Consider the following 27084-nt stretch of genomic DNA (forward strand, 5'->3'; position numbering starts at 1 on the left):
CGGCGGGAGGCGGTGGCACCGGCGGTACCGGGGCCGCTGCCGGACGCTGTCGGTCTCGGTACCCCTTCAGGGGCGGCTGCGCCTCCTCCCCCGGTGCCCTCCGGGTCCGGCCCCGCCGAGCGCGGAAGGCAGAGCCCGGTGAGTCCCTCGCCGGTGTCCCCGCGCGGCGGGAGGCGGTGGCACCGGCGGTACCGGGGCCGCTGCCGGACGCTGTCGGTCTCGGTACCCCTTCAGGGGCGGCTGCGCCTCCTCCCCCGGTGCCCTCCGGGTCCGGCCCCGCCGAGCGCGGAAGGCAGAGCCCGGTGAGTCCCTCGCCGGTGTCCCCGCGCGGTCACACCGGGGACACCGGCGCTTGGCGTCTCGCCCTCTGGGCCCAAGCGCCGCTGGCTGTCCGGGCACGCCGTGCTCTGGCCGGTCCCGAAGGTGGCCGGTGCGGGCTGCAGCCCAGCCGTGTGCCCGGGCTGCGCCCGACCCCATCCGCATCGCTCGCTGGGCTCCCCGGTGGCTCCGCTCCCTCCCGGGCCGTGCGGGCCGCGCTCGGCCTCTCGCGGATCGCTGCTGTCCCTTTGCAGGTCCCGCGGGCGCTGGTGTGCCGGGCTGTGGCCGTCCCGCGGAGCCGCGGCCGTGCCGTGCTGCCAGCGATGATTCCCCGCTGACGGGTACAGCCCTGGCCGTCTGTCGCTCTCCGGTCACCACGGAAATCCCGCCGCTGCACGGCTGCCCCGACCGCTGCAGCTGCCCGCTCCCCGGGAAGCGCCGTGTCCCTGGGGGCATGCGGAGCCACCCAGTGCCTGGCCCAGCAGAGCAGGTATGCTGGGACTGCTCAGCCTCAGCTGGGTGTCACTGGTTCTGTCACTGGTTCTGTCACTGGTTCTGTCACTGGTTCTGGACTCTGACACAGGAGTGCTCTGCCGGCTCTGGGGTCTGGCAGTGCTGCTGAGTGGGGAGGGCAGGGGCAGCTTTGGGGTGGAGAGAGGGAACGACCATGGGGAGGGAGTGGATTTGTGAGCTCTAAGCGAGGAAAATGGACAGATTTACCCCACTGCAGGAGTCACCCGGCTCCCGGTCACTGAATGAACCTGGTCTTGAGTCCCTTGGCAAGCGAGCTCCGGTGAGAAGTGCTTGAGCCACGTCTCACCCTGGGGAGGGCGTGGGTGTGAGTGCCACGCTGCCCTGTGCCTGGCCTGGCTGTCGCGGTGTTGCCACTCTTCCCCACGCTGGGCATTTGGGAGCTCTGTGGGCCTGGACCCGTCACGCGGAGCTGAAGGAGGCAGGATGGGGCAGGACGGGCGTGGGGGCTGCTCCTGGGGCACAGGCTCACTCTCAGGGGCAGTTCCTCTGCAGGCTGAGCACCGACTGCAGCCGGGGATGGCTCCGCTGTCACCTGTGCTGAGGCCCAGCTAGGAGCCGGGCCATGGGGGCTGCGCCAGGGCCAGCACCTCCCCGCTGCCCTCCGTAGCCTACAGCAGCCCTGGCTGCCTCGGTGGGCCACCATGGAGCAGCCCGCTCGTGTGCCCGGGCCCCGCCGGCTGCTGGGCTGCTTCAGGCGGAAGCCACGGGCCCTCGGAGGGGAGACACCGCCGGAGCCGGAGCCGGAGCCGGAGCAGCCCGAGGAGACACGCGTGGTGCTGGCCCTGGGCGAGGGCCCGGCGCTGGAGGAGTGTCCCCTGTGCCTGCTGCCGCAGCCCCCCGAGGCCTTCCCCAGCCTGGCCTCCTGCTCGCACCGCTCCTGCCGGGCCTGCCTGCAGCAGTACCTGTGCCTGGCCGTGCGCGAGAGCCGCGTGCCCGTGTCCTGCCCGCACTGCCCCGCCGCGCTCCAGCCCCACGACGTGCACCGCCTCCTCCCCGAGCCAGCCCTGCGGGACAAGTATGAGGAGTTCCTGCTGCGGCGGCTGCTGGTGGCTGACCCCGGCACCCGCTGGTGCCCCGCGCCTGACTGCAGGTACCGCGGGTCCCGCACAGACGGGAATGCGGGGTGGGCGTGGGCTCCCCTCCCGCAGCAGCAGGGCGTGCCTGTGTCCCGTGAGCCCTTCCCAGGCTGGGTTCCCATCGCTTTGTCCTGCCTTGGGCTGGCTGTGCCCAGGGAAGTGTGCAGTCCTGGTCTGGCTGCAGAGCCTGTGCAGCTCTGCCAGGGCTGGTGTCCTTGTGCTAGACACTCTGTGAGCCCCAGGGCTGTGGCTGCTGGACAGGGTGGGCTGCTGAGGGTGGATCCCAGCTCTCCTGAGCCGGGGCTGTGGCTCCAGCTCGGTGTGGGGCTGGGACTGCCACAGCAGTGTGGGGAGGGGCGCCCTGCTGCAGCCCAGCTCCAGCTGCCTTCTCCCCACAGCTACGCTGTCTTTGCCCATGGCTGTGCCGAGTGTCCCCGCCTCACCTGTGGGCGTGAGGGCTGTGGCACCGAGTTCTGCTACCACTGCCGGCAGCCCTGGCACCCTGACGGCCCCTGTGCACCGGTGCCACCGACCCCCAGCCTGGCCACCCCCACAGCACAGCCGGAGGAGTTGGCCCACGGTGAGGCCCTGGCCCAGGGTGGGAGCAGCAGGGCTGGGGTTTGGCACAGTCCTGTGCCTCTGTGCCTCCTGCCTGTGGGGCTGCTGGAGGCAGGATCCAGAGTTCCCTCTGCTGCAATCTCACAGCCCCTGTGCCAGTTGGGCCGGGGTGTCTAGAGCGACCTCAGCTCCCCCCATGATTCCTGTGGGATGGGGAAGGCTGGGATGGATGCACACTGGGACAGGGACAGGCCTGGGACAGGCTGGGATGGATGCACACTGTTCTGTCCTGCTCCCCCATCCCATCTTGTCTGCCCCCAGCTGAGGCCGAGGACATCAAGGTCTGTCCTCGCTGCAGCGCCTTCATCATGAAGATCAACGATGGGAGCTGCAACCGCATGAACTGCACGGTCTGTGGCTGCCTCTTCTGTTGGCTCTGCCTGCAGGAGATCTCTGACGTGCACTTCCTGAGGTCAGTGCAGGGCCTTAGGGGCTGGGGGCTCTGACAGGAGCTGGGGGGGTCTGTGGGACTGCACTGGCCGAGGCTGGGGGCTCTGACAGGGTGGGGAGCTGGGATGGGGGCAGCCAGGCCCTGCCCCAGGTTTGGGGTTAGCCAGGGGGAGCAGGGTGGTCTGTGCTGCTGGGGCTGGCTGCTGGCACCCCGCAGGAGGCAGCTGGAGCTCAGGGCTGGGGGAGCCTGGCTGCCTGCTCTCAGGTGGGCTCATGGATGTCCCCTGACATGAGGCCAGGCTGTGCTGGTCTCTGCCTGCCACTCACAGAGTCCTTGGCTCAGCCCCACTGTGTCCCCACAGCCCCTCTGGCTGCACCTTCTGGGGGAAGAGGCCGTGGTCACGGACCCGGAGGATCCTGTGGCAGCTGGGCATGGTGCTGGGAGCACCCATGGTCATCTCCCTTGCTGCGGGTGTTGCTGTCCCTGTCATCACCATTGGGATCCCCATCTACATGGGTAGGAAGGTACTGCCAGGTGGTCCTGGAGTCCCTGTGGTCCTGCTCCCTGCTGAGCCTGGTAGCCCATGGCTCTTGGCCTGGAGAGACCTGCAGTGCTCCCTGCTGCCCTGAGCACATCCCTGTGCCACCCCTGACAGCCCACAGTCCTGCCTTGCCAGGACCATCTCCTGCCCCCAGCAGCCCCTGCCAGTGCAGGTGCTCAGGGTGGGCGAAAGGAGGAAGGGTTCTAGGGGGGCTTTCCAGGAACACCTGTGCTGTGGTGGAACTGCTGTTGTAGCTGTCCCTGAGGAGAGGGAGGGGTGTCTGGGTGGCTGTGGCTGGAGCTCTGCCAGGCTGGGAAGAGGCTGAGTCCCTGGGGCTGTGCTGAGGTCTTTGTAGAGCCCCTCACCTTTCTGTCTTGTCCTTGAGGTGCTGGGCCAGAGCCGGCGAAGCAGCCTCTCCGGGTGCCAGCAGTGCCTCTCTGTCACCAGCAGTGTCCTCCTGTCTCTCTTTGTGTCCCCTATCATAACAGCTCTCACTGTGGGTGAGTGCCGAGGGCACTGCCCACCTTGGGGTGGGACTGTGGCTCATGTCTGGGTCCGGAGGCAGCAGGCTGGGGCTGGGCAGTGACAGCTTGTCCACCCACAGGTGTTGGCGTGCCCCTGGTGCTCACCTACGTGTACGGGACCGTGGTGCTGTCGCTGTGCCGCAGCCGCTGGCGCTGCAGGGGCGGCCGCGCGCCCGGGGACCTCGGCGTGGTGGAGCTGGACAACCTGGCCAAGCGTGGGTCCCGCACAGCTGGCAGGCCTGGCCTGTGCCCTCCCTGCTCCAGCAAGGGGCAGGTCGTGGGAATGGCGTGCTGTCTCTCTCTCCGCAGTGAATGAGCTGTGGTCAGTGCTGCCCAGCCCCAGAGCGGGCGAGGACGGAGCTCCAGACCCTGCTGCCTCCCTCCCCAGCAGCAGCCGCAGTCCACGCCCGGGGCCGCTGTGGCCAGAACGGGACAGCCAGTCAGCCAGCACAGTGGCCCTTGCGGGGAGCATGCTGAGCGAGGGCCAGGACACCTCTGACAGGTAGGCATGGTGCCCAGGGGGCAGGGGGTCGCACATCCCTTCCAAACAGTCCCCTGCTGTGCTGAGCAGGGACAGGGGTGTTCCCCGTTGGGCTGCTGCCCTCAGGCCGGTGTCTGTCTGCAGGGAAGGTGTTACCATCGAGGTGGAGGTGTCGGTGGAAGCAGTGCCACGTTCTGCCCGGCAGCAGAGCCTCAGCAGTGCCCTGTCTGGGCAGAGCCTCTCTGGGGACTCCCTGGGAGCCACCAGTGACAGGGGCAGCTCCGTGGGTGTCCCTGTGGAGTGATGGGGGCCTGAGGGGGAGAGTCATGACCCACACACAGGCCCTGTGCCCTCCTGTGGCAAAGCCAGTCCCCCTCTGCCAGCACACCCAGCCCTGGGAGCTGGGTCCTGGGTGGGTGCCAGCTGCACCCAGCACTGCTGCACCCTGCACTAGCCCTGCCCGCCCGTTTCCCAGAGGCACCACTAGGAAATAAAGCTGCTTTCTGAGGGTCCCTCTGTCTCCTGTGGCAAAACTCCCCTGAGAGCACAGCCGCCTGGCAACCCAGTGGTGTGCACAACAGGCATCACATCTGCACCTGTGTGAGGAAGAGGCCACCCAGACATGCAGGGGTTACCTGGAGTGGCCTCTGTCCTGTCTGTACCAGCTGACCTGCCCCAAGAGCAGGCTGCAGGGTTAGGGGAGGGCAGCAGCCCCCCAGCTCCCATCTCTGGTGCTGATCCCCACAGGGATCCATCCTGCAGCAAGGCCAGTGTGGAGGGACCACCACGTGCTGTAGGTGGGGACCTATTGCCAGATGGGTTGCATAGTCTCAGGCCCTGGGATCCTTGCCACTCTCATGCTGCTGCAGCATCCTGGGGAGAAAAAGCTGCTTCTGAATGTTTTGCTACTCCTGAATGTTATGCTGCTCAGAGTTGGGCAGTCACAGAGTGAGTAAAGGATTTGGGTTGGAAGGGAACTTAAAGCTCATTGCTGTCCCTTGCCATGGGCAGGGACACCTTCCACTAGACCAGGTTGTTCCAGGCTTTGTCCAATTTGGCCTTGAACACTTCCAGGGATGGGGCAGCCACAGCTTCCCTGGGTAACCTGTGCCAGGGCCTCACTAGGGAAGGATTTCTTCCCAATACTCCATTTAACCCTGCCCTCTGGCAGTGGGAAGCCATTTCCCCTTGCCTGTCCCTCCATCTTTCTTGGAGCCCCTTTAGGCACTGTGACTCTAAGGTCTCCCTGGATCCTTCTCCAGACTGAAATCCCCTGCTGTCCCAGCCTGTCTCCATAGGAGATGAGGTTTGTGAATTGGCTCACCTGCACAGCTTCCTTCAGCTGCTCTGGGATTCCCACATGATGGGGCTGTGCCTTTGGCAGTGCCTTGCACTACAGATCTTCCCTTTTAGAAGGTGAACCCCACCCTTCTGGTCATGGGCTGTTGTCTTGGCTTCTGCAGTTCAGTCTGTCCCTCACCAGCACAGGTTCTGCCTCTCCTGGCACCTTTGACCCCTTCCCTGGCAGCCTCAAGCTTCAGCTCCCCAGCCTGTCTGGTGGCTCTGCAGTGAGTTGTCCAGTCCTGAACTGCTCTGGTGTCTGGAGTGTCCAGGCTGGGCTCCTGCAGCCCTGTGTGTCTGGTGCTTCAGAGCCTCACACAACCCAGTGCTGCAGTTGGATGTGCTGCTCAGGCTGTTTCCATGTTCCCCTGGAATGGGGCTGCCTGAGGAGACCTGTCAAGACTTTTTTCCTTTGCAAAAGTGGGTTTGTTCTCAGCACAACATCCACTTGCCAGGTGGGTTTATCTCAGGATCACTCTGGGAAGGGGCTGCTCAGTACCTCACGCTTCCTCCCGAATATCAACATGCTGGTCAAGGCTACTCCAGGTTTTGAATAAACAGAATGAATTAGTCACAGCAACAAGCAGTCCTAAAGTATTAGTTATTTCTGCAGTCCCTAAGAGCCCAAGCTGAGGCAGCTTTGCTTGGTGACATTAAAACCAGTTTGCCTCAATTACCATGTGCTGTCATCCTGTTCCTGCTGCCAAGCATCCATCTCCAGAGGGTTTGGTTTTAAACTTTGTTCCTGCTCATTAAGGTTTGTGATGCAGTCTCCAGTCTCTGTGGAGTCCCCAAAATGGCTCTGATTCATGGTGGCCTCACATTAGTAACCTGTAGACCATTTTCTGTGTGCTCTGTTGATGTTTTATCATGCTGATTTTTACTCAAAATGCTCTGTGGTGGGTCCTGTGCCACAGCAAAGGCCCTCAGAGTTGCAGGTGTTTGCCTTGCCTTGCTGCAGCTGCACAGGGAGTAGATGCAGGGGTGCTGTGGCTTCCTGGCAGGCTCAGTGCTGGCAGCTCACCAGGAACAGGAGCACAGGGTCCCAGGGCTGTGCAGGGACGTGCCCTGGTCACCTCCAGTGCTGGCTCTGGCCTGGCTGTCACAGGGGCCCCAGGATGGTCAGACAGGAGTGCCTGAGGTCCAGGGGACCCCCTGGCAGCAATGGGGTCTGCTGCCCACAGAGCTTCTGGCTTTCTGGAATCCTGGGGCAGGTGGGACAGCTCCAGGCTGTGGGGGAAGGAGGGACTAGGAGAAAGAACAAGCATGGGAAATGCACATAAAAGGCACCAATTGTGTGTGAAAAGAAATAATGGATCACCACAGAGTGCTCTTCTCTTCCAGTGGGCTCTTTCTGCTACACAGGGAGAGCCCACCTGTACAGCCCACACCCTTCCATCAGTGTTTTACAGCCCAGGGCTGCGCTCCTGCCGGAGCAGGTATTGACAGCCCTTGTCCGGGCTGTGCATCGGGGAGGAGCTGCCTCTTGACTCACCTTGACAGAAGGTGCAGCTCTATGGGTGCTATGGGCAGGTGAGCTCTGAGGCGTGCCTGGTACCCCTATCCCTTGAGCAGACACAGACTTTCTCCAGAGGCTCATGTCTACTCTGAGACATCTCAGAAGGGCCATCCTGGGGAAACTGGGAGCCACAGGCAAGAACCCTGCAGTGATCCAAGACCACAGGGACAAATGTTCTCCTCCCCATCCCACCTTCCTCACTTCCCCCTCCAGGAAAGAACCAAGGACCAAAACCACACCTGTATTTTCTGGTCTTTTAGTTTGAAAAAAGTATTGATTGAAAGTGTACAACTGAACACGGCGTGGCTGCAGCACCACCGCCAGATTGTTTCACAAAAAAAACCAGAAAGGGCCTTAAATAATCGGGTGCAGATTAAAAAAACCTCAACAGTGAAAAAGTTCTTCCCTCCAAACAGAAATTCACAGGCACAGAAATGGCAACAACCACATGGAGACAATGGGGGGACATCCTCCTCCTCCTCCTCAGCAGACTGCGGTGCAGCGCTCCCGGGCGCGGCTCATCCCGGCTCCCTCTTTGGAATGGTTACGGATGAACAGTGCGACATGCCCTTGCTAACCAGACCCGCCCCACCCCCCGACCAGGACACGGACAAACAAGGCCTCTGCTAAGGCTAAAAAAAGGACAAGACCTGCAGTCTTGAGTTCAGCATGGGTAAGAAACGAGAGTCTGGTGAGCACAGCCCAGTCCCCAGGTGGGCCCTGCTACTCCAGTTTGGCCTTCTTGGTGCTGTCCCCACCGTTCTCCTCTGCTGGTGCCGCTGCCTCCCCCATTTTCCGCTTCCCACTCTCAGCAGGTGAGTGTGTGTTACGGGGTTTGAAGCTGATAATGATGCAGGTCATGTTATCGCAGCCGGTGCCGTCCCCTGAGGTGTCTGGAGCCAAGCACTGATCCAGCAGCTGGGGAGAGACGGGGCAAGTCAGCAGAGAGAACAGACACACACTGGGACGCCACCCTGAGGCACTGGGCCCGTTCCAGCACCTGACAGTGGTCAGGGGCTGCCAGGCCAGACCCGTGCAGGAGGAGTCCAATGCTATTCCCACTGGACAAGGGACAGAGATGGCCTCGGCAGCCCCAGGTTTCTGAATGTGACAGAAACTCATTTGGCTGGACAGCACCCCTGGGGTCAGACACTGGCTGGAGTGCCCAGGGAACCCATCTGAGGGAGTGGGAGGGCAGAGCCAGGCACTGAGCCAGGATGCAGGAATGGCACGTTGCTGGAGGGACAGCAGAGCTCTCCCTCTTACCTCTTCTACGATGGAGGAGAGTGGCCGCAGCACTCCATTCTCATCCTTTTGGGTGATCTTCGACTGGATGAAATCCACCACTTCCTGGCTGCTCATCACGTTCCTGCAGAGCAGAGAGGTCAGGAAGGCAGGCAAAGGCAGCACACATGCCATAGTGTCCAACAGGCCTTCCTCAGGCTGAGCTCTGGAGAAAGGCTGGAGCAGGGATGCCCCAGAGGCACAACAGCTCCCTCACCACTCACCAGATTCCATCACAGGCAATGACCATGAAGTCGTGGTCATCGTTTATTGTCAGCACTTTGATGTCAGGCAAGGCAGAGATCATCTGCTCTTCTGGAGGGAGGTTCTTGTTCCGCTTGTAGAAGTGATCCCCTGTGGTGGGGAGGAAGATGTCTGGGCGCAGGCAGTGCTGTGCCCTGCCACAGGACATTCCCCGTGGGATCAGTGAGTGCTCCCACAACCTGGGATCAGGCTGTGGGTCACAAAGCAGAGGAACCATTGCAGGTTCCAGGTGTAAGCTCTGGCAAGCCCAGGGAAGAGGGGTCTTGGCCAGCTCAGCCCGTCTTTACTCCAAACCAAGTGCCCCTTCCCCACCTCCTGGGGCCAACAGCACACCTCTGAAGAGGCTGGGGCTGCGCTATCCCTGGAAGTGTGTAAGGCCAGGCTGGATGGGGCCTGGAACAACCTGGTCCAATGAAGGTGTCCCTGCCATGGCTGTGGCTGGAATTGGTTGAGCTTTAAGGTCCCTCTTCCCACCCAAACCACTCCAGGGTTCATTTTATGATTCAAAGTTCCCTTGAGAAAACTGGCCCTCAGCACTGACTAGCAGCTTATCAGGAATCATCCTATGAAGGGACTGCCAGGGCCACCACAAAATAGCAGGTGGGAATGCCAGTGTCTCCCTAGACAAACTTGTTATGAGGTGTGTTTTATATCTTTACACTAAGATAATGATTTCAGTGGTTTGGGTCCTTCTGTACACACTCAAATAAATGGGTTCAAACTAACATGAAGCCAGGTCCCCAGGAAGCAACACACTCAATAACCCAGTAAGCAGGAAAAGTCCTGTTTCAGAGGCATCAGTCTGGTTTTGGGACAGTTTACATGAGGTGGTTTCTGACAACGCAGCTGCTGGCACAACAGTCTGGGATGTGTCAGATGCTGCTTTCCACTGATGTCCAACTGTTTCTCAGCTGTTTTCCCCAATTAGACTGAAATCTCCCATCAAACATGGAAGAGGTTTCACTCATCTCATTAAAAACTGTTCCACAACCTCAGTGGCTGGCAGTGCTGTCAGCGTGGCTCTCCTGAGGCCAGGCCTGCCAGCGTCCCCCCTCCCTGCTTACCGATGGCCCTGGAGAGGTTGAGGCCGCCGTTCACCCTTCCATCCATGGTGACCTTGCCACCAGCATTCTTTATCCTGGCCAGCTCCACCTCATCCTCTGGCTTGTGGTCGTAGGACATGTCGACGGCCTTGCCGCCCTCCGACACGACGCAGCGCGAGTCCCCGGCGTTGGCCACGATCAGCTGCTTGCCCCGGATGAGCGCCACCACAGCCGTGGTCCCGCTGTCTGAGCCAGGCTGCAGGAGACAATTCTGGTGAGATTTCTCTGTCTGTCTCCCTGTCAGGTCATTAAGGGAACCAGCACCAGCTGCACAGCCCCAGCAGTGTCCCAGATCCCAGGGTGCTGCATCGCACTCCGTGAGCACACATGGAACAATGGAGAAGGCGTGAGGGAAATGGCAAACACCAGGAGTGTGTTCACTGAGGGGCAGGGTTAGGCAACACCTCCGTCCCAGTCTCACGCAGTGTGGTGGGGGTCAGGGTTCTGCAGCATTCCACAGGGTCTGTACCCTCTGTTCCCTGTTGGAACGTGCTAATTCCAACCCCAGCCCAGCCTGAACACATCCCCACTTCAAGACAGGACATTTCCCCAAAGGCAGAAATTGGCACTTTGGAAGCCATTTCCCTTTTCCTGGTCCGTTGGAACGTGCTAATTCCAACCCCAGCCCAGCCTGAACACATCCTCACTTCAAGACAGGACATTTCCCCAAAGGGAGAAATTGGCACTTTGGAAGCCATGTCCCCTTTTCCTGACCCCCTGGGTCCCTGGCCTGCCTGACTGCACCATCATGGGCTGAAGAGCCACAGCCCTGCCTGGTGAGGAGTCATGCTATTCCCTGGAGCAGTGGTGCCAGCAGAGCCCTCCTGCTCTTGCCCACGCTCTCCTCCACAGCGCTTTCCAAGCACCTCACACCCAGCAGCAGGATCAGCCTCTTTGGTCTCAACCTGCCATCCAGATCCAGGCCCATCCCTCAGCTTTTGCACAAACCCAGGCTGTCAGCAGCTCCCTCAGCCTCAGGAGAGTGCACAGGATGTTCCGTCCCCACCTGGGAACAACCCCTGGCTGAGTCTCCCAAGTGCCCCTGGCTCCACACTAAGCTGCAGAACACAAAACCAGGGTGTGCACCTCCTCTTTCCCCTCCATGCCCGGTAACAACATTTCCTCCTCTTCATCCTCATCCTCCTCTGCTTCTTCAGTGTCATCTTCATCATCTTCATTCTCTGCCTCTTCACTGCTGTAACCGTCCTCGTCCTCGCTACATTCCTACAAGAAAGGAGAGATACCACAGGAGTCACACAGGACCCTTGGTGCTGTCCCCCCGCTGGTCCTCCATCCTGGGGACCAATGGTCAGTTCCCCCAGAGGTGTGAGGTGACCTGGCACATGTCCCCACACTTGATGGCTACATCCAGAGCAGCTGGTATCACTACAGCAGTGGATGAAGGGATGGTGCATGCAGCAGGACCAGGGGCTATCAGCTATGGCTGCTGCAGGATGAGGGTGTGTCCTTCAGGGTTAGCTCAATAAACACAAACATTCCCATGGGATGGCCTCAAAGGATCAGCCTGAAACACCTGCTCCTAGGAACACACCTAGGATGAGCCAGAGGCTCGTCTCAGGTACCACCATAAGCAATGCATTCTGCCCAGCCAGAAGGCCACTCTGTTCCAGTGCTGTTTCCTACCTCACTGTCTTCCTCCTCTTCCTCAACCTCATCTGACTCATCCTCACTGTCCTCAAAAAATTTGGATTTGGTTGTGCGCTGGGGCTTTCCCGTGGAGGAGCAGGAGGGCCCGGCCTCCCCAGTAGAAGAGGTGACGGCCTCGTCACCTTTGCCTAGTTCAGGCTTCTGCAGAGCAGGGCTGTTGCCTCCAGCGCTGGCTTTGTCTGAGGTGGAGGAAATACCCGTGATTTCTTCGTCTGGCTTCCCGTTCTTCCTCTCCTTGTGGTCGGGAAGCTCCCCTGGGTCAGCCTCTCCATTCATATTTGACTCCCCATCATGCTGCTTGCCTGTCCCCTCCACAGCGTTATCCCCAGCTGCAGCTACAGACTTGGCTTTGAGGTTCTTGGTGCAGTTTTGTCCATAACGTGTGAGAAGCTCCTCGATGGTCATTGTGGCTTCTTCGTGCAGAAGAGCAGCTTCCTCATTATCCACTGCAAATGGAAGAGGGAGGGGACAAGGACAGAGAGCGTGAGAGAGCAGAACACCCAGCACACTGTGTCCTGTGCTGAGCTGCCCCAGCTGAGGCTGCTGCTGGCAGTCCCAGCAGTGCTCCCCAGGCTGACTCTGAGCCAGGCCTGTGCCCTCACACAGCTCCAGATGCTACAGGTGAGCAGGATGGGGACAGCAAGGCCACAGTTCTGACCACAGCACAGCCTGCCAGTGCCCCCAGTGCCCCAGAGCCAGGCTTCCTGGCCAACTGACAGCACCACAGAGCGTTTACATCAGGCATGGGGGCTGGTGGTAGCACAGTGTGCACATCAGGTGTGTGGCTCACTTGCCCAAGCACAAGCTCCTTGGGAGCTGCAGGGAAGCAGAGCCACCACTTCCATGTGAAGGTTTGGTCATTAATGCTGCAGCTAGGAGCAAGAGAACAGCTGAAACACCCCAGGGATCCCCACCAGCTTTCATTTGGACAGGTACAACAGGTGACAGCACAGCTTTGGCCATCTCCCAGGTGGGACCAGACAAAGTGGGATGACTTTCCCCAGTGACCATGGGCCAAACACCACTGCTTCCTTACTGACATCCCCCTTGCATATAGTTTGCTTTGCTATTTAACCCCAAAAGGAAAACAAATACAGATAGCCCAAATGCTCCTGAAAATACAGAACAAAAAGAAAGAAAACTCAACCACCCACCCACCCACTTCATCCCTGGAGTGAAAAAAAACCCCAACAAATTCAGCATTTCCAGATTACATATTGTTCAAGGTGACAGGATCACACTGCATCTGTCTCAAGGCTGGTCACAAGGTACTCAGTGGGAGCAGCACAGGATTCCACCCCAGGAAACACCTCCTGGGCTGGCAGCCACTTGCTGGAGGAACACTTGCTTCTTTGTGGGAAACTGCTGAAAAGACCAGGATCTGCTTCAATCCTATCTGCACTTGGTGGCTGCCACCAGCCAGGGGGAGCTGAGCACACCACATCATTTCCCTCCCACAACTGAGTGCAGCTCAGAATTCCTGACATATCCTGGAACCCTGCAACCCTTGGAGGAAGCTCTACAGAAAATGGTGACAGGCTGTTTTGTTATCCATAGCATTAAGCTTGCAAATGGATAAAGATTCCCCCCCTAGCACCAGCCCAAAGCCATGGATAATGCTAAGGGGCAGTAGCTCAAGTCAGCCAGAATTTAACTGAGAAACGGGGACAGAAAACCTTGTGCCCAAGGAAACTTGACCCTGCTGCTCTACATCCCTGTCCCGGAGCTGCAGCCTTGTCTGTTCAGTGGCTTCTGACTTACCATCATCTTCATCAGCAACTTTCTCCTTCTCATCTTCATCGTCCTGTGGCCGCCCAGCCATTTGAGAGAGCTCCTTAATCACCTCCTCTGTGGTGAGCTTGGCATCAATGGCCAAGAATGCATCTTCCAGGGCCTGTGTGTGAACACAGACATGAGTGGGCAGCTGCCCCTGCCCTACAGGATCCTGCCTGCCCTGCTGTGCAATCCAGTCTCTTCCAGCTTGCACACTGTAACTAATCACAGCACGGCTGTACCTGGCAGGCACCTACAGGCTTCTCCTGATCCAACACCCTGCTTCAGCAGGGACACCCAGGACTATGCCCAGACAGGTTCTGGACACCTCCAAGAATGGAGACTCCATCACCTCCCTGGACAACCCACACAAGGGCTTTCCTCTGTGCTGGCACTCAGTCCAGGGCAGAGCTGGCTCCTCACCTTTTGCAATTTGCCTTCCTTGTAGGCCTTCTGGTCTTTGATGATCTCAGGGAGGTACTTGGCACAGTACAGGGCAACTTCTTCTCCTGAAAAAAGAGCAGAAACTATTTAAAGAGGCTGCTCCTTCCAGACAGAGCCTGCTCTTGAGCAGCTGAATTCCTGAGGTAAATCCTGGGACACAAGCCAGAGCTGCTCCAGACACAGAAGCTGAGTGTGGGGATCCTGCTTACACCTTCCCAGTAGGATGTGCAGATGGCCCTGGCAAACCTCACAGCACCAAACCACCAGGTTTGGCCACAGCTGTGAACTTCCTGACAGGGAGCTTAGGCTGACTCTTTAGGTCTAGCCTACCTGGAAATCTTTAATTTCACGTGTCAGTGAAAGCAGAGGGAAAGGGAAGCTTTTGCTCACTGTAGGTTCTATTGGAGCATTACCAATGTGCAGTGAGCACATAAGAAGTGTTCTGTCTCTCTGGAACACACTTGGTGTGTGTTCCAGACCAAGGGCAATGAGATCCCAGAGACTGAGATGAACCTCTCAGGAGATAGGGCAGTCACTTGGTACAGGAAAGAGCACAGCAAGATAAACAGCAGCCAGAACACTGTGCTGAGAGCACAGGGGATAATCAGTACTGAGAGACAGCTCAAGTCAAGTGCTCATCCTAGAACAGCTGAGAGATTTTTAGAAGCCAGAAACTCCCCCAGCTTGGTAAGTAATGGTGTCAGGTGTCATGGAAAAGGGCATGGGGGCATTTGTTTAGATCCCTAAGGTGCTATTAAGAGAGAAGGAAGAGTAAACATTGAGGGATGATGAATTTCTGTAGTTTATCTTGATCAGGGCAAGAAAGAGTAGTATGAGTTGTAAGAGATCACTACTCATTGAGGTTTTTACATGAGCAAAGAACAGTGTGGGACACAGGAGCGTGGACGTGGCTCACACCTCACAAAGAATAAAAATTAGAGCAAGAAACTGAGAAATAAATGAAATGACTGCATACAAAGAGGGAGAGGAGCGGGGCAAAGCTGCAGGCAGGTGGAGGGTCTCACTGCAGGGTCCAGGAACATCCTGAGACTGTGCAGGACCAATCATTCCCTGTCACAGTACAAAGAAATAGCAGTGTGGGTGGCAGGGCAAGCCAGAGCCTACCTGCACCTGGGGCTTTCCTGCAGGTACAGCCAGAGCCACGTGGGCTCCTTTCCTTTGGCCTACAGGAGGGTTTTCCACAGGATGGACCAGCCACACAACTCCTGATCTTCCTGCTGCACATCCCAACTTCCCTGCCCTCCTCTGAGCCCAACAGAGACTGTGCAGGCAGCTGGGCATCAGGAAGAGCTGTGCAGGCAGGAGCAAAGCTCTGTGAAGGAATGGGGAGCAAGGGAAGTGAGAAGAAAGCAGCAGCCAGCCATCAGTTCAGCAAAGGGAACATAGTGGGAAGCAGAGAAGTGGGGAGATCGGGAGAAAGACAAACACTGACTTTTCCAATGTACCTGCAGAGAAGGGATCAAGTGGCCATTGAGAGAACAGAAACAACCAAATGGCTGCTGCTACACAGTGCTGCAAAGCATTCCATGATACAGGGAACAAAGGGACTGGCTCTGACCTGGGAACACTGGAGAGGACCTCTGACAAGGGCCTAGAGTGACAGGACAAGGGGGAACGGCTCCACATTGACAGAGGGCAGTGTTAGAAGGGATATTAGGAGGAAAGTCTTGCCTGTGAGGGTTGTGACGCCTTGGCCATTCTGTTTTCTCCAAAAACACCTCTTGGAGGGAGGTGAAAAACTGTTAGTTGTCTCCATGAGATGGAAGCTGAAGGACAGTGATGTCCTCAGTGCAGACCCCAAGTGCCAGCTGAGGCTCAAGGTCAGCGTTTGAATAACAGATCTCTTGGTCAAACACTACTAATCTCTGCAGGGCCAGCAAACAGCAGGAACCAACACCAGCCTCTAACAGGTACAGCACAGCAAAGAGTGTGCTGTGGGTCAGGTAGACTGATCTTGGGAAGCAGCACTGTGACCTGCAGCTGCTAACAGACACAAATCCCTCTCACTTGCTCTGTCCATTACTGCCCCAACCCTTCCAGCCCCATGGGGGGGGCCAAGAAAGGACTGCTGTGGTTTAACCCCAGGGGGCAACTAAGCACCACCCAGCCAGGTGCCCATCTCTCGAGGAGCTGGGCAATGGATTGCAAGAGTAAAAGGCAGGAAGCCCTTGAGCTGAGAGAAGCTTAAAACAATCATAATTTTTTAAAAACAGTGAAAAGTCAAATAGCAGAGAGAGAGGAATAAACCTCTCAGACGAGCAATGCAAGATACATGTCAGTGAAGACATGTTGTTAAAATAAAGGCACAGGTACACAGCAATAGGGACTGAGCAAACACTCCCTGCCCTCCACTCAAGGGGCAGAGTGCCCAAATATCCTCCTCCAGAATCTGGGGGCAGGGAGGCCAGAGCACATAAAAAAAGAAGATGGGGAAGGTAAAAACTGGCCAAATTGCTTCAAACTTAATAACTACTGCATCAATAAAATCACACAATAGTAGGGGATGGGCAAAAGCTGTTCTTCTAATTCAGATTCAACTATATCCATGTCCTTCCTGATATGGTTTGTCCAGGGAGAGCTGTAGAGATTCAGTAACTAGAAAACTAAAATATGAGTTAGAAACTCATGCCAGTGCTTTGGCATCCCATGCCTTTCCCTAATGTCTATCTCAGATCTTCCCTCTTGTATTTAAGAACCCCAAACACAATACTTAATGTCCCATACTAACAGGGATGTTATGAGTCTCCAAAGCCTCTCTAAAACCCAGCACGTGGTGTAAGGCCTTGGCAGCTGAGAAACAAACACCCTGAGCTCAGAGGAGAACAGATGGTTTGATACTCTTCATTCTTGACCCATTCTTGGTAGATGCTCCTTATCTTTATTTTTGCCTGACACACACAGAGTTTCTGAGGTGAGTAGCTCCTGATCCCTCCATCCCAGTTGCTTGTCATTCCCTGCCTCTCAGCACCAACTCATCATCCCCACATTCTCAGAGACACCCTTCAGGATATCAGTGACTGCTCCACATGGGTCTCTGCACACTCTAAGGTGAAGTTCAGGAAAAAAAAAGTAATTTCAGGATATGAAATACATTCTTCAGAGTGAGATGACCTCTTTGGAAGAGCTACATCTGCAGCAGTGACAGTCACAAACTGGACACTGTTACAGAGCCAGTGAACAGGAGGAAACAGGCAGCTCAGTTCACCTACTGCACACAGATTTTCAAAGACCTTTCAAATAAACCATCAAATGCTTTCCATACTAAGCTGCCACAAGAAAAGCAGGGAGGTTAGATAGGAGCAGTTTTCAGAATGGGGGATGGCCATGGGGAGAGCTCCTTGAAAAGCTGGGTTGTTCAACATCTACATAAATTAGCAGGAAAAGAGGTCAGTAAACCATGATGGATCATTCTGGATGATCAAAATTAAAATAAGTTGCAAAGATCTTGACAGGATCTTTAACAGCAGGATCTTGAGCTCTTACATTCTATTGGCAGAGCAAATTCTATAATATTATTAGCAATAATATTTAATAGCAATATTCAGTCATACAAGCAGAGAGAAGCTTTGGACTCCTCTTGACTGCAATAAAAAAGACACGGAATTCAAAACTAAAAGTGAAAAGTACTACCAGAGTGATTATTCACTCATTCCTTGTGTCATGGATACTGCAGTGAAATTATCAGGCAGCAGATTTAACCATATCTTTTTCAAATAATGATTCTATGCAAAATGCACAGTGTAAACAATCACCAAACATAGAAACTTTCTTAAAATGCAATTAGACAAATTTGTGAAGAGTTAGCTCATCCAGAAGACTCCACTATGTCTCCAGGATGGAATGGCTGCAACCTCCAGTTTAAGGAACTGGGAACAGGGAATGGATCTGCCTGTTTTGATTTTCACTCTCTCCTTAGGCAACCACTAGAACACAGCGTCTAGAGTCAATCTCAGGTGATTTTTCTTACCACTTTTTCCTCTGTGACTCTCCTGTCCAGCTTATCCACCATAAAAACAGCCATTCTCAAAAGGTATAAAAGATGGAATACAAATCTGATTTCAATTTCAGATCAAACCCTGACGTTCTTCCTACGACCCCTAAGAGTTCAGAACCTCTGCTGATGGCATCTATGAAAGAAAATGCTTCCATCAAGGAGCAGAATTCCTAGGAACAGATGGGTGCCCCAGACAGCCCCGAGGGGTCACACTGAGGGACAGGACAGAGCAGAGTGGACGCAGTTACCTCCGTGTCCATCGTAGACAGAGAACATGGCTGTTTCACTGTCCAGCTCGGGAATGCAGTTGTGGGCATCCTGAAAGAGAGAGCAAAGGCCTGAAATGACAGGGATTGCATTAGACTCATAGAAAATCACAGGAACACAAATTTGTTTGGGTTGGAAAAGCCCTCTGAGACCACTGAGCCCAACCATTGCCCCAGCACTGCCAACCCAAAGTGCTGTCCCATGCCCCCAAAGTGCCACATCCACAATGCTTTTAAACCCCTCTAGGGACGGGACTCCACCGCTGCCCTGGCCAGCCTCTGCCAGGGCTGGACAAACCTTTCCATGAAGAAATTGCTCACAACAGTCAACCTGAACCTGCCCTGGCACAGCTTGAGACTGCTTCCTCTTCTCCTGTCCACTGTTTCCTGGGAGACAAGCGTGACCCCCACTGGCTGCACCCTCCCGTCAAGGAGGTGCAGAGAGTGACAAGGTCCCCCTGATCCTCCTTTTCTCCAGGCTGAACCCTCCCCAGCTCCCTCAGCCACTCCTCAGACTCCTGCTCCAACCCCTTCCCCAGCTCCACTGCCATCTCTGGGCAAAGCAGAAGGCTCAACACCACCACGAGCCATGGACAGAGCACAGCCCTTCTCTCCATAAGGTCTCTGTGGAGCAGCCAGCTTGGAGGAAGGCACCCCTGTGACTTTTACAGCCTGAACTCCTTCCCCCATGGGCAAGCAAACCCACCTTGGCTATTGCAATGCAGAGGCTGGAACAGATGGCCAGGCTGAACCTTTCTCCTAGGCCCTTCCCTGCCCAGCTAACCCCCAGGCACTCCTTCAATCCAGCCCTCAGCACCTGACACATCCCACACTCTGTGGTCAGGAAGAACACGTATCCTGTAATATGTTCAATAATGTGATCTTTTCTGTGGTTCCTCACCTTCAATGTGCTACAATTGCCCCAAAACACTGTGCTTACTCCAAGACAGCAGTCTCAAATACCTGGATGTGTCTATGCTGCCAGCAATATTCCAAAATTTACACATACACACAGAACTAGATCACAGCCCAGCAGCCACTGAGCTCTACTGCTTTTTTAGGTACGACTCCTTAGATAAGGTCTCTTCGCTCTCCAGAGTTCCAGTTTTCTGTAAAAAGAGAACTTTGTTCCTTGTTTAGGAAACAGGAACAGTGAGGTTCTGGGTTTATGTAGCACTCTTTGCAATGGAACTGCTGGCACTGGGATGAAAAAAGCTTCTGAACAGGCAAGTGACCATCTGAGTTCAAAACAAGTAATGACTGAATGGTAATGCAGGAAATTTCCCCAACTCTCACTGGAAAGAGCAAATGAAAACAGAGATAAACCAAGAAGCAGTATTTTAGTGCTCACTTTTCTGAGCATTCACAGAAGCCAGTGAGAGAGTGAACCCCCAACACAGTAAGTGGGATAAGCCCCAGGTGACCAAACAGCAGCGTAATTAAAGAGATGCAAATGCTGCTGTGGAGGAAACCCAGCACTGGCACCAAGACCAGCCCGTGCTGCCCTTGCTGAGCCCCTCGGAGCCTGTCCTGACCTGTCCCCTCACTGAGCCCCACCCGAGGGGCAGCTGGCAGGGCTGGCACAGCAGGGCAGGGCTCAGCTCCCAGCGCCCCGGGCTCACTCTGCCCGCGGGGCACAGCCAGGCCCTGGCACTGCCAGCGCCACCAGCACAGCTCTGAGCCCTCCACGTGCTGAAAGAGCCCACAAAGGTTCCCAAAGTCGCTCCTGCTGCCCTGGGAGCCCTCACTCTGCCCAGCCCCCTGCGTGGCTACTGTAACAGTGGTGAAGAACTGTGTCTGAAACATCAAGCACCCAATTCAGCTGAAATGAGCAAGGAAATTAACAAATTAACCTGAGCGCTCATTTAACAAATCGCCATATTTTGAACCAAACTCTCAGTTTTTGCAGCTTTTGTTCTAGGCCTGGGAAAGGAACAAAGCTGCAAACTGGGCCATTGGTGTCACAATGCGGGGGGCTGAGACAGTCAAAGCAGGAGCAGAGTTGGGGGGCACAGGATGTGCTTGGCTGGGGCATCTCCAACTACATCCCAGAGCACTCTGGACCATGAAACTGACTTCAGCCCTTTTCTGTGTTGCTCCTAGTACCTAATACAATTTGGTTTTGTATCCTTATCCTTGGGGTCCCTCATCTGCCCCAAACATTTCCTTACTCCCAAAATAATCTCTCTGGACTAAGCTACAGTGCTTTCTTCAGAGGCCTGTACACCCACCTCACTTGAAGGCTCCTAAAACCCAAGTACCATGTGACAAAAAGCTCCTTTACACCCAAAATACCTGTGTCTTACAGGTGCACACTCTGACTGGCTTCACCAACACACACAGAACAACAGCATTAAGCACAAACATTTGCTCAGGACTTTCTCCAAGCTTTGTAGAAGAGCAAAAGTGCAACTCAACATGAAGAGAATGAAAAAACAAAACAAGGTAAGAGAGAGCAGAACACAGAGTGCTGGAATGCAAGAAAATTGACTGCTCAGCTGTGTGTAAAACACACATTTCGCTCCTATCAGGCTCAGAAGCAATCTGCAGCAGGTTCAACTCCTGCCATCTGCGTGTTTCTTGGGACAACTCAAGTAAACCATGTGCACACTGATGGCCTCAGTGCTGCCTCTGCCAGCACAGACAAGCCAGAGATGTCGGGCAGGGCAGAACCCACATCTGTAGCCTCTGCACAGGTACCAGCGACAGCCCCAGGTGAGTGAAGGCAGAGCCCTGTCCCAGCTGTGGGAGGGCTGAGTGAACCCACCACACCATAAACCAGGGTCACTCTGCCCCCCCTCATCCCAGCCTGGCCCCTCACACACCCAGCTCTGTGCAGAGGGGTGCCAGAGCTGCTTACACACCCAGCTCTGTGCAGAGGGGTGCTGCTGGCCCCTCACACACCCAGCTCTGTGCAGAGGGGTGCTGCTGGCCCCTCACACACCCAGCTCTGTGCAGAGGGGTGCTGCTGGCCCCTCACACACCCAGCTCTGTGCAGAGGGGTGCCAGAGCTGCTTACACACACGTTAATCCCTTTGAGGTTGCACTCAGTGCTCCAGCAATGTCCCTGTGCCACTGGCAAGGGCCAGCTCAGACCCTGCCAGACAGCTCCACACACATCCTCTGAGTGAATCTCAGGAGCACAAGCACCAATTCTGCATCTTCCTGAGAACCAGAGCCCAGGGATGCACACACAGAGAGGAGGAAGCACCTCTGGGCACTGATTTGTCACCTGTATGATTGCTGTTGCAGTCCAAGAGACAGTGACGTGTCTGACAAAATGGCTTATAGACCTAGAGCAGCAAAAATTCAATGCCTGACAGCTGAATGGGACATCTTCTCCAAACCAGCCACAGGGCTACGAGCAAACACTGAGAGATGTACCTGGGGTGGCTGCAGGGAGCAGGATGAATCCTTAGTGAATTCAGCTGTTAGCTGGCTGCCCAGAAGGGAAAAGAAAGCAGCACATTACAGGTACTCAGAGTGCCTGAAGCTCACAGACCTGCAGGGCCAGCAGCCCCATACTGCCCTCACACCAAGCAAGAGCTCTAAGGGCAGTTCCTGCAGCTTCCTGCACTGGGGGGACGCGGGCAAACACCTGGATCCTCAGCCAGGTGTGGGTCTGGGCAGCTCATCTGCCCACAACGAGCCCAGCAAAGCCAGGACTGGCAACAGGAGACTGCGAGCAGCCACGGGAATTCTTCCTACAGATTTTCCTATAAATAAATAAAAATAGAGAGGAAACACAGCAAGACACCGACGCTTCATTTCAGGGGAGAAAACCAGGCATTTCCCCTGAGAATTTCCCACTTGCTTTCACTCAAACGCCTCATTCCCTTCTTTTTTACCCCGAATTCCTCATTTCTCGCAGGGATTTATCCAGCCGCACGTGTCCCCCACCACATGGGGGGACCCCCCACGCAGGAGCCGGAACACGCGGCTGCCGTGTGGGATTCGGGCAAGGCTGGGGCGGCACCGGGAGAGGCAAAGTGCCCCTCCCGGCCTCGTCAGGGAGGGACGGGGTGACCGAGAGCCCCCGCAGCTGCTCGCCGTGCGGCGCCGCCGGGGCCTGTCGGCGCAGGGCTCCGAAGAGCGCCGGGTGTGGATGCCGCCGCCCCGCCAGCCTCACCCCCTCACCTCCATGGAGACGCGCCATCCCTGCATGGCGCTGAACCCGAAGTGCAGCGGGCGCGGCCCGAGCCCGGCGCCGTCCCCGGAGCTCTTCACCGTGTTGGGCTGCGACAAGTAGGCGCCCATTGCGGCCGCGGCGGTCTCGGTCGGCGGCGACCGGACCGGAGCGGGGGGCGCGGGAGGACTGCGGAGGCGGCGGGACCTCGCACCGGCGGGCGGCGACCGGAAGTCGCGCGGCCGGAAGCTCGGCGGCCGGAAGCACCGACCATAGAGGCGCGGCTAGAGCGGCACCGCGGCCCGCTCCGCCCCGGGACTACCTACACGGCCCGCAGGTGGCTCCGACCTGCCCTGAGGCTCCTCCGGGGGAACAGCGGACTTGGGACCGGCGATGCCGCCGCCAGCCGGAGCCGCTCGCACAGATAAAGCCGCGCACGCTCTCAACTACCAGAATTATCGCCCTGCCCCTCTATATGAGGGGCCCTTGCGCACACAGCACCTTATATAGGCTGAGTCACGCCCACCGGCCAATCAGCGACCGTGAGCGCCCCCTCTCGCTATCTCATTGGCTGTTGCACGAGGCTGCCCCGCCCTATTCATGATCTTTCACGGCCCTTCGCGCAGGGCGCTCCCTGTCGTGTGACGCACTGCGGAGCCCCGCCCGCCGGCCATTGGCGGGTGCTGACGCGCCGCTCGCGGCGCTGATTGGCTGCGGCAGAGGCCCCACCCCGCACGGCGCGTTACGCAGCGCGGCGGTTGCGGCGGGGACGTGCTCGGGACCGGGAGGTGCTGCGGGCCCGGTAAGTGCGCGGCTCCCACCCCTCGGCCCCCGCCTCGCCCCGGGACCCGCTAGGTCGGGCGCCGCTGGCAGGCCCGGGGCGCGGCCCCGGCTGGCAGGCCCGGGGCGCGCCCCACCGTGCCTCACGGACCGCGCCTCTCCCGTAGGGTGTGCGACCGCAGCATGTCGGAGGGCGAGTCCAAGCAGGTGCCCAGCAGCGGCTCCGACCCCAAGCCGGAGCCCGCCTCGTCTGGCCCGGGGATGACCTCGGTGTCTGCGCCGGTGACTTCCGCGGCGCCCCCAGAGGAGGAGGAGGAGGAGAGCGAGGACGAGTCCGAGATCCTGGAGGAGTCGCCGTGCGGCCGCTGGCAGAAGCGGCGCGAGGAGGTCAGTGCCGGGAGCCGGTTCCCGGAGCTGGGCTGCGGCGGAGCCCGGGCGGGGCCCGGCGGGCGCTTGTCCCGCCTCCCCCCCACCTTCCCCCCCGATTCCCGGTCCTCCTGCCACCTGTTCCCGGGAGAACGAGGCCCCGCAGGGGGCTCTGTGGCGCTCCCGGGAGGCGGGGAGGTGCGTGGCCCATCTCGTGCCTCCCGGCTGCCGTTCCTCGGCCCGGAGCAGTGGTGAGTGCCCTGCCGCAGGCCGCTGTGACGGCCAGCTGCTGCTGCTGTGCACTGGGGAGTGGCTCCGGCTCTCCCGGTGCGCGTCGCGTTCCGTAGATCTTTCTCTCTGGGAGCGGTGAAGAGCAGTGACTGGGCAGTTCTGGTGTTCTCCGGGAGTGCGTGGTACCTGCTGCCCAGGTGGCTGGATACCTGAGCCGGTTACCCGGGCTCCTCAGCTTTGAATGCTCGCTTTGCTTTGTCGTCTGCAATCAGGATAGAGCACAGTCAGCTCACGCAGGCTTGTTCCTTGGCCTGTCGTGCCCGTACCCACCCTCGGTGCCTGTGCTGGCAGCGTGCTGTGTCAAGGCACAAGGAGATTAGATCGTGGTGTTTGGGACCTATCCTTTTTTCCGCTCGTTGCTGGGCTCTGTTTTTCTTCCTGGGGGCTGTCTGCACGAACTGGTTTCTGCTCTGTGCTGGCACAGTGCCTCTCCCCTGGCTGGGCAGGCTGTGCAGCCCTGGCAGGTGCTGACAACCAGACAAGTGCTGCTCCAGCACTGCTGCAGCACAAGTGCTGATGGGGCTTTTCTCAGCCAGCTCCCGGGGCTGAGCACAGGGGTTTGTCTGCTTTGTCCACCACTGCAAAAAGGGCAGTGCAAACCCCAGTGGTGGTGAGAGAGTCATTTGTTCTGATGTAAATTTGGAGGTCAGAATAAGGTCAGGGATTCCCTGCAGTTCTTCACCTTTGCTTGCTGAGAGCTGTCTTGGTTTGGTTTAATACGAGCCAAACACTGGAATGGTGTGGTCAGAATGTGCCTTTTCTACTGTGGCTCTGCAGATTGGTTACAAATGTAGCTTTAACACTAGGAAAAGAAAAGTTTCCTTTTTCTCTTTTTTAAAGAAGTGTGAATGTCTGGTTCTGTCCTTCACAATATATTCCATACCTGAAGTGCTTTATCTCCTGCTCTGCTGAAGGGGCACACGCTGGAGAACAAAGCTGGTTTGTTTGTGTTGTCTTTTCAATGTGTTTTATTTAGTGCTGATCATTCTGACACAAAGAGACACAGGGTTTTCTGTGCTCTCCTACACCACAAGTAACATTTGGGAGGCTCTAGTGTTTTCTTTGGATTTCAGTCCCCCCTCAGCAGACAAATTAAATTAATTGACATTTTGGCATGGCTAAATGATTGCCACTGTGGAGGTCAGAGCTCTGCTGTACCACCACAGGCTGAGGGATGGGCGTCGGGGCCACAGAACACATCGTTGTTGAGTGATGTGGGTGAGCTCGGGGCTGCTCCTGCTGAAGCCTTCACTCTGGCACAGACTTGTGTCTGACAGGGAGCAGCCTCAGCTGCAGCTGACCCCGCAGTGAAATCCGGGCGTGTCTCTAGATTGCACACGTGAATTTGTGTCTCAGTGAGCCCCCAGCTTGTGGAGAGGCTTTTGTTGCCTGAACTGCGTGACAGCAGGCTCTCTTTGCTGCCGTAGTCGCTTGGGCTGATCTGCTCTCGCACTGCAGATGTCCCAGCCTGAAGTTTATTCGGTGTAGCAGCTTTGCTGAGTGTCCCAGAGCAGAATGCCCTTTTTCCCGGGGAGGTGTGACAGCTCAGCCCGCTCTGGTTATTCCTGTCTGTGCAGTGTGTTAACAGGCTCTTATTCACCACTGCTCTCAGGGAGATGGTGTGGAAAAAGCATTTGCCGACCTTTCCCCAGTGATGCAATCCCGACCTTTTATCATGGCAGTATCTGCTGGATGTGGGATGCGGTGGCACCGTGGAAACAATGAGACATGATAATCTGGAGAGGAATGGGTGCACACACATGGTTGAGACAGTGTGTTCTGCCTGTGCTCTGGTACTTCCCATGTGTGGCATTCTTTCCTGCGTGCTCTGAGTGCGTGCTCCGGTGTAGGTTTTGAAATGTAATGGCCTCGCTATTTTTTTTTTTTAAAGATTGTTTTACCATCCATGAGCGATGCACTCGCTGCAGCAGAGGTGGAGCTGTGCAGACAGTGCAGGGAGGGGCGGGCTGGCTGTGCGCCGGGGATGTCGGTGCCTGCTCACCGAAACGAGCAGCTTTCGGCGGGACGGTGCCCGCGCCGCCGGTCCCGGCACGGTCGCGGGGGGCAGGACGGCCTGCGCTGGTCGTGCCGTCCCCGCACGCCCTGGCTGCCTGCTCCTGATTCGGGGAAAGCGGCCTCAGGCCTCCCCTAGCGCCCCGCGGCCCGTCCGGAACCGGGACCGGGACCAGAACCCCGGGGCCGGTCCCGGGGCACCGCGGGGCGGGGCCGGGTGGCCAGGGCGGGGCCCGCGGGTCGGCCTCGCCAACCAATGGCAGGCGGCGCGGAGCGTTACATCACCGCCGGCGGCTTCCATTGGCTGCGGCCCGCTCTGGCCACGCCCCGAGGCGGCCGCACCCTCGGGGCTGCGCCGGGCTCGGGGAGGGGACCCCGAGCAGCGCCGGTCGGGGCTGAGCCGTGTCCACTGACCAAAGCACACTGGGTCACAGGGGGAGATGCTGCTGGGAACGGGGCCGAGCGGGGACAGGAGCCCGTGCAGCGCAGCCCTGCAGAAAGGGACCACAGGGACCCGGTGCTGGGCGGCAGCATCTCGGCTGGAGCGAGCATGTGCCCTGGCATCGAGAGGGCAAACCTCGTCCAGGCGGGAGCAGGATGGAAGGCACAGAACCCCATCCTGGGGCTATTACACACAGCAGAATCCGATGTTCATGAGAGGGGATACTCCCTCTATAGGTCTTCTCCCTGGGATCCAGGGCCAGGACACCAGGGAATGGCTCCAAGCTTCATCTGAGGAGGCTCAGGCTGGATAAGAGGGAGCATTTCCTTACTGAGAGGGTCACACCTGCCCCAGGCTTCCTGGAGAGGAGGTCGGTGCCCCAGGCTTGTCTGTGTTTGAGGCATTTGGACAATGCCCAGCATGCTGTGACATGGGCCAGCCCTGATTGGGTTGAACAGTGGAACCAGGAAATCTGTGGAGGTCACTTCCAGCTGGCTATTCTGTATTCTATTCCTGCTTAAATTTCAGATGTAAAAAAGGATTGAGTGTTGAGTTCACTGATTGTAATTCTTCCTATAAACAGGGAGGTTCTGTAGTGCAAAGAGTGTAATTCCCATGAAAGTTCAGAGTAGTTTTAATAAAATTGAATGCTTCTGTGACATTTTTAACTAGAAACCCTTTTTAGCAAGATAGAAAATGCTTATGTTCCCCAAATTCCATTTTTTGTGGAACATGGAGAAGTACCTTTGGTTCCTGCAGTGTTGTGGACTGTGCTGCTTTCCCTCCAGAGCTGGAATTTCCTCCCATGGCTCTGGAATTGTGCCCACATCCCTGGTTGTTCTCCTGACCAGCACGTAGGAGAGGCTTTACAGAGTATCTGGTCCCATGGCTGAAGCACAGGGCAAG

General features: G+C 57.1%; 3 protein-coding genes and 1 pseudogene across 10 annotated transcripts in view; 3 read left to right on the forward strand and 1 right to left on the reverse strand.

Moving 5' to 3' along the window:
• The first annotated feature begins 162 nt into the window (after positions 1-162).
• LOC121355666 (E3 ubiquitin-protein ligase RNF19B-like) lies at positions 163-4995 on the forward strand. Of its 2 annotated transcripts, XM_041471304.1 has the most exons (10): positions 163-302; positions 573-808; positions 1334-1942; positions 2327-2508; positions 2808-2958; positions 3299-3461; positions 3864-3978; positions 4083-4217; positions 4312-4504; positions 4628-4995. In XM_041471304.1, exons 3-10 carry the CDS (start codon positions 1494-1496, stop codon positions 4785-4787), a joined length of 1548 nt encoding a protein of 515 aa, XP_041327238.1. In that variant the 5' UTR covers positions 163-302; positions 573-808; positions 1334-1493; the 3' UTR covers positions 4788-4995. The 2 variants fall into 2 exon arrangements, with proteins under 2 accessions (XP_041327238.1, XP_041327239.1); XM_041471305.1 differs by lacking the exon at positions 4628-4995 and having other exon boundaries at positions 3299-3453; positions 4083-4447.
• Positions 4996-5763: 768 nt separating this feature from the next.
• Positions 5764-7077, forward strand: LOC121355680 (annotated as a pseudogene).
• A 506-nt stretch (positions 7078-7583) lies between these two features.
• On the reverse strand, positions 7584-22816 carry PPM1G (protein phosphatase, Mg2+/Mn2+ dependent 1G). Of its 7 annotated transcripts, XM_041471298.1 has the most exons (10): positions 22298-22772; positions 18143-18212; positions 13859-13944; positions 13424-13556; positions 11639-12108; positions 11081-11218; positions 9956-10190; positions 8852-8981; positions 8610-8712; positions 7584-8261 (listed from the first exon to the last, which is right to left on the reverse strand). In XM_041471298.1, exons 1-10 carry the CDS (start codon positions 22415-22417, stop codon positions 8067-8069), a joined length of 1680 nt encoding a protein of 559 aa, XP_041327232.1. In that variant the 5' UTR covers positions 22418-22772; the 3' UTR covers positions 7584-8066. The 7 variants fall into 7 exon arrangements, 6 of the variants coding, with proteins under 6 accessions (XP_041327232.1, XP_041327230.1, XP_041327228.1 ...); XM_041471296.1 differs by having other exon boundaries at positions 7584-8712; positions 18143-18232; positions 22298-22816; XM_041471294.1 differs by having other exon boundaries at positions 7584-8712; positions 22298-22812.
• Positions 22817-22929: 113 nt separating this feature from the next.
• Positions 22930-27084, forward strand: part of NRBP1 (nuclear receptor binding protein 1) — a 34054-nt gene continuing 29899 nt past the window's right edge. Inside the window, exons 1-2 of the mRNA XM_041471300.1 lie at positions 22930-23088; positions 23234-23453. Coding sequence (XP_041327234.1) covers positions 23250-23453 — 204 coding nt within the window. The 5' untranslated portion in view covers positions 22930-23088; positions 23234-23249. The remainder of the gene's footprint in view (positions 23089-23233; positions 23454-27084) is intronic.

The sequence above is a fragment of the Pyrgilauda ruficollis genome, unplaced genomic scaffold (genome assembly GCF_017590135.1).
Source record: "Pyrgilauda ruficollis isolate IOZ18807 unplaced genomic scaffold, ASM1759013v1 scaffold260, whole genome shotgun sequence".
Lineage (NCBI taxonomy): Eukaryota > Metazoa > Chordata > Aves > Passeriformes > Passeridae > Pyrgilauda > Pyrgilauda ruficollis.

What these genes read in the sequence shown, in the direction of transcription:
- LOC121355666 (XM_041471304.1), top strand. Translation starts at nt 1,494, where the DNA reads ATGGAGCAGCCCGCTCGTGTGCCCGGGCCCCGCCGGCTGCTGGGCTGC. An exon ending in CATAACAGCTCTCACTGTGG is followed by an intron (nt 3,979 to 4,082) that starts GTGAGTGCCGAG and finishes GTCCACCCACAG; the next exon opens with GTGTTGGCGTGCCCCTGGTG. An exon ending in GCTGGACAACCTGGCCAAGC is followed by an intron (nt 4,218 to 4,311) that starts GTGGGTCCCGCA and finishes CTCTCTCCGCAG; the next exon opens with TGAATGAGCTGTGGTCAGTG.
- PPM1G (XM_041471294.1), bottom strand. Translation starts at nt 22,417, where the DNA reads ATGGGCGCCTACTTGTCGCAGCCCAACACGGTGAAGAGCTCCGGGGAC. An exon ending in AGTTGCTGATGAAGATGATG is followed by an intron (nt 12,109 to 13,423) that starts GTAAGTCAGAAG and finishes TTCCATTTGCAG; the next exon opens with TGGATAATGAGGAAGCTGCT. An exon ending in CAACCTCTCCAGGGCCATCG is followed by an intron (nt 8,982 to 9,955) that starts GTAAGCAGGGAG and finishes TCCCCACCACAG; the next exon opens with GGGATCACTTCTACAAGCGG.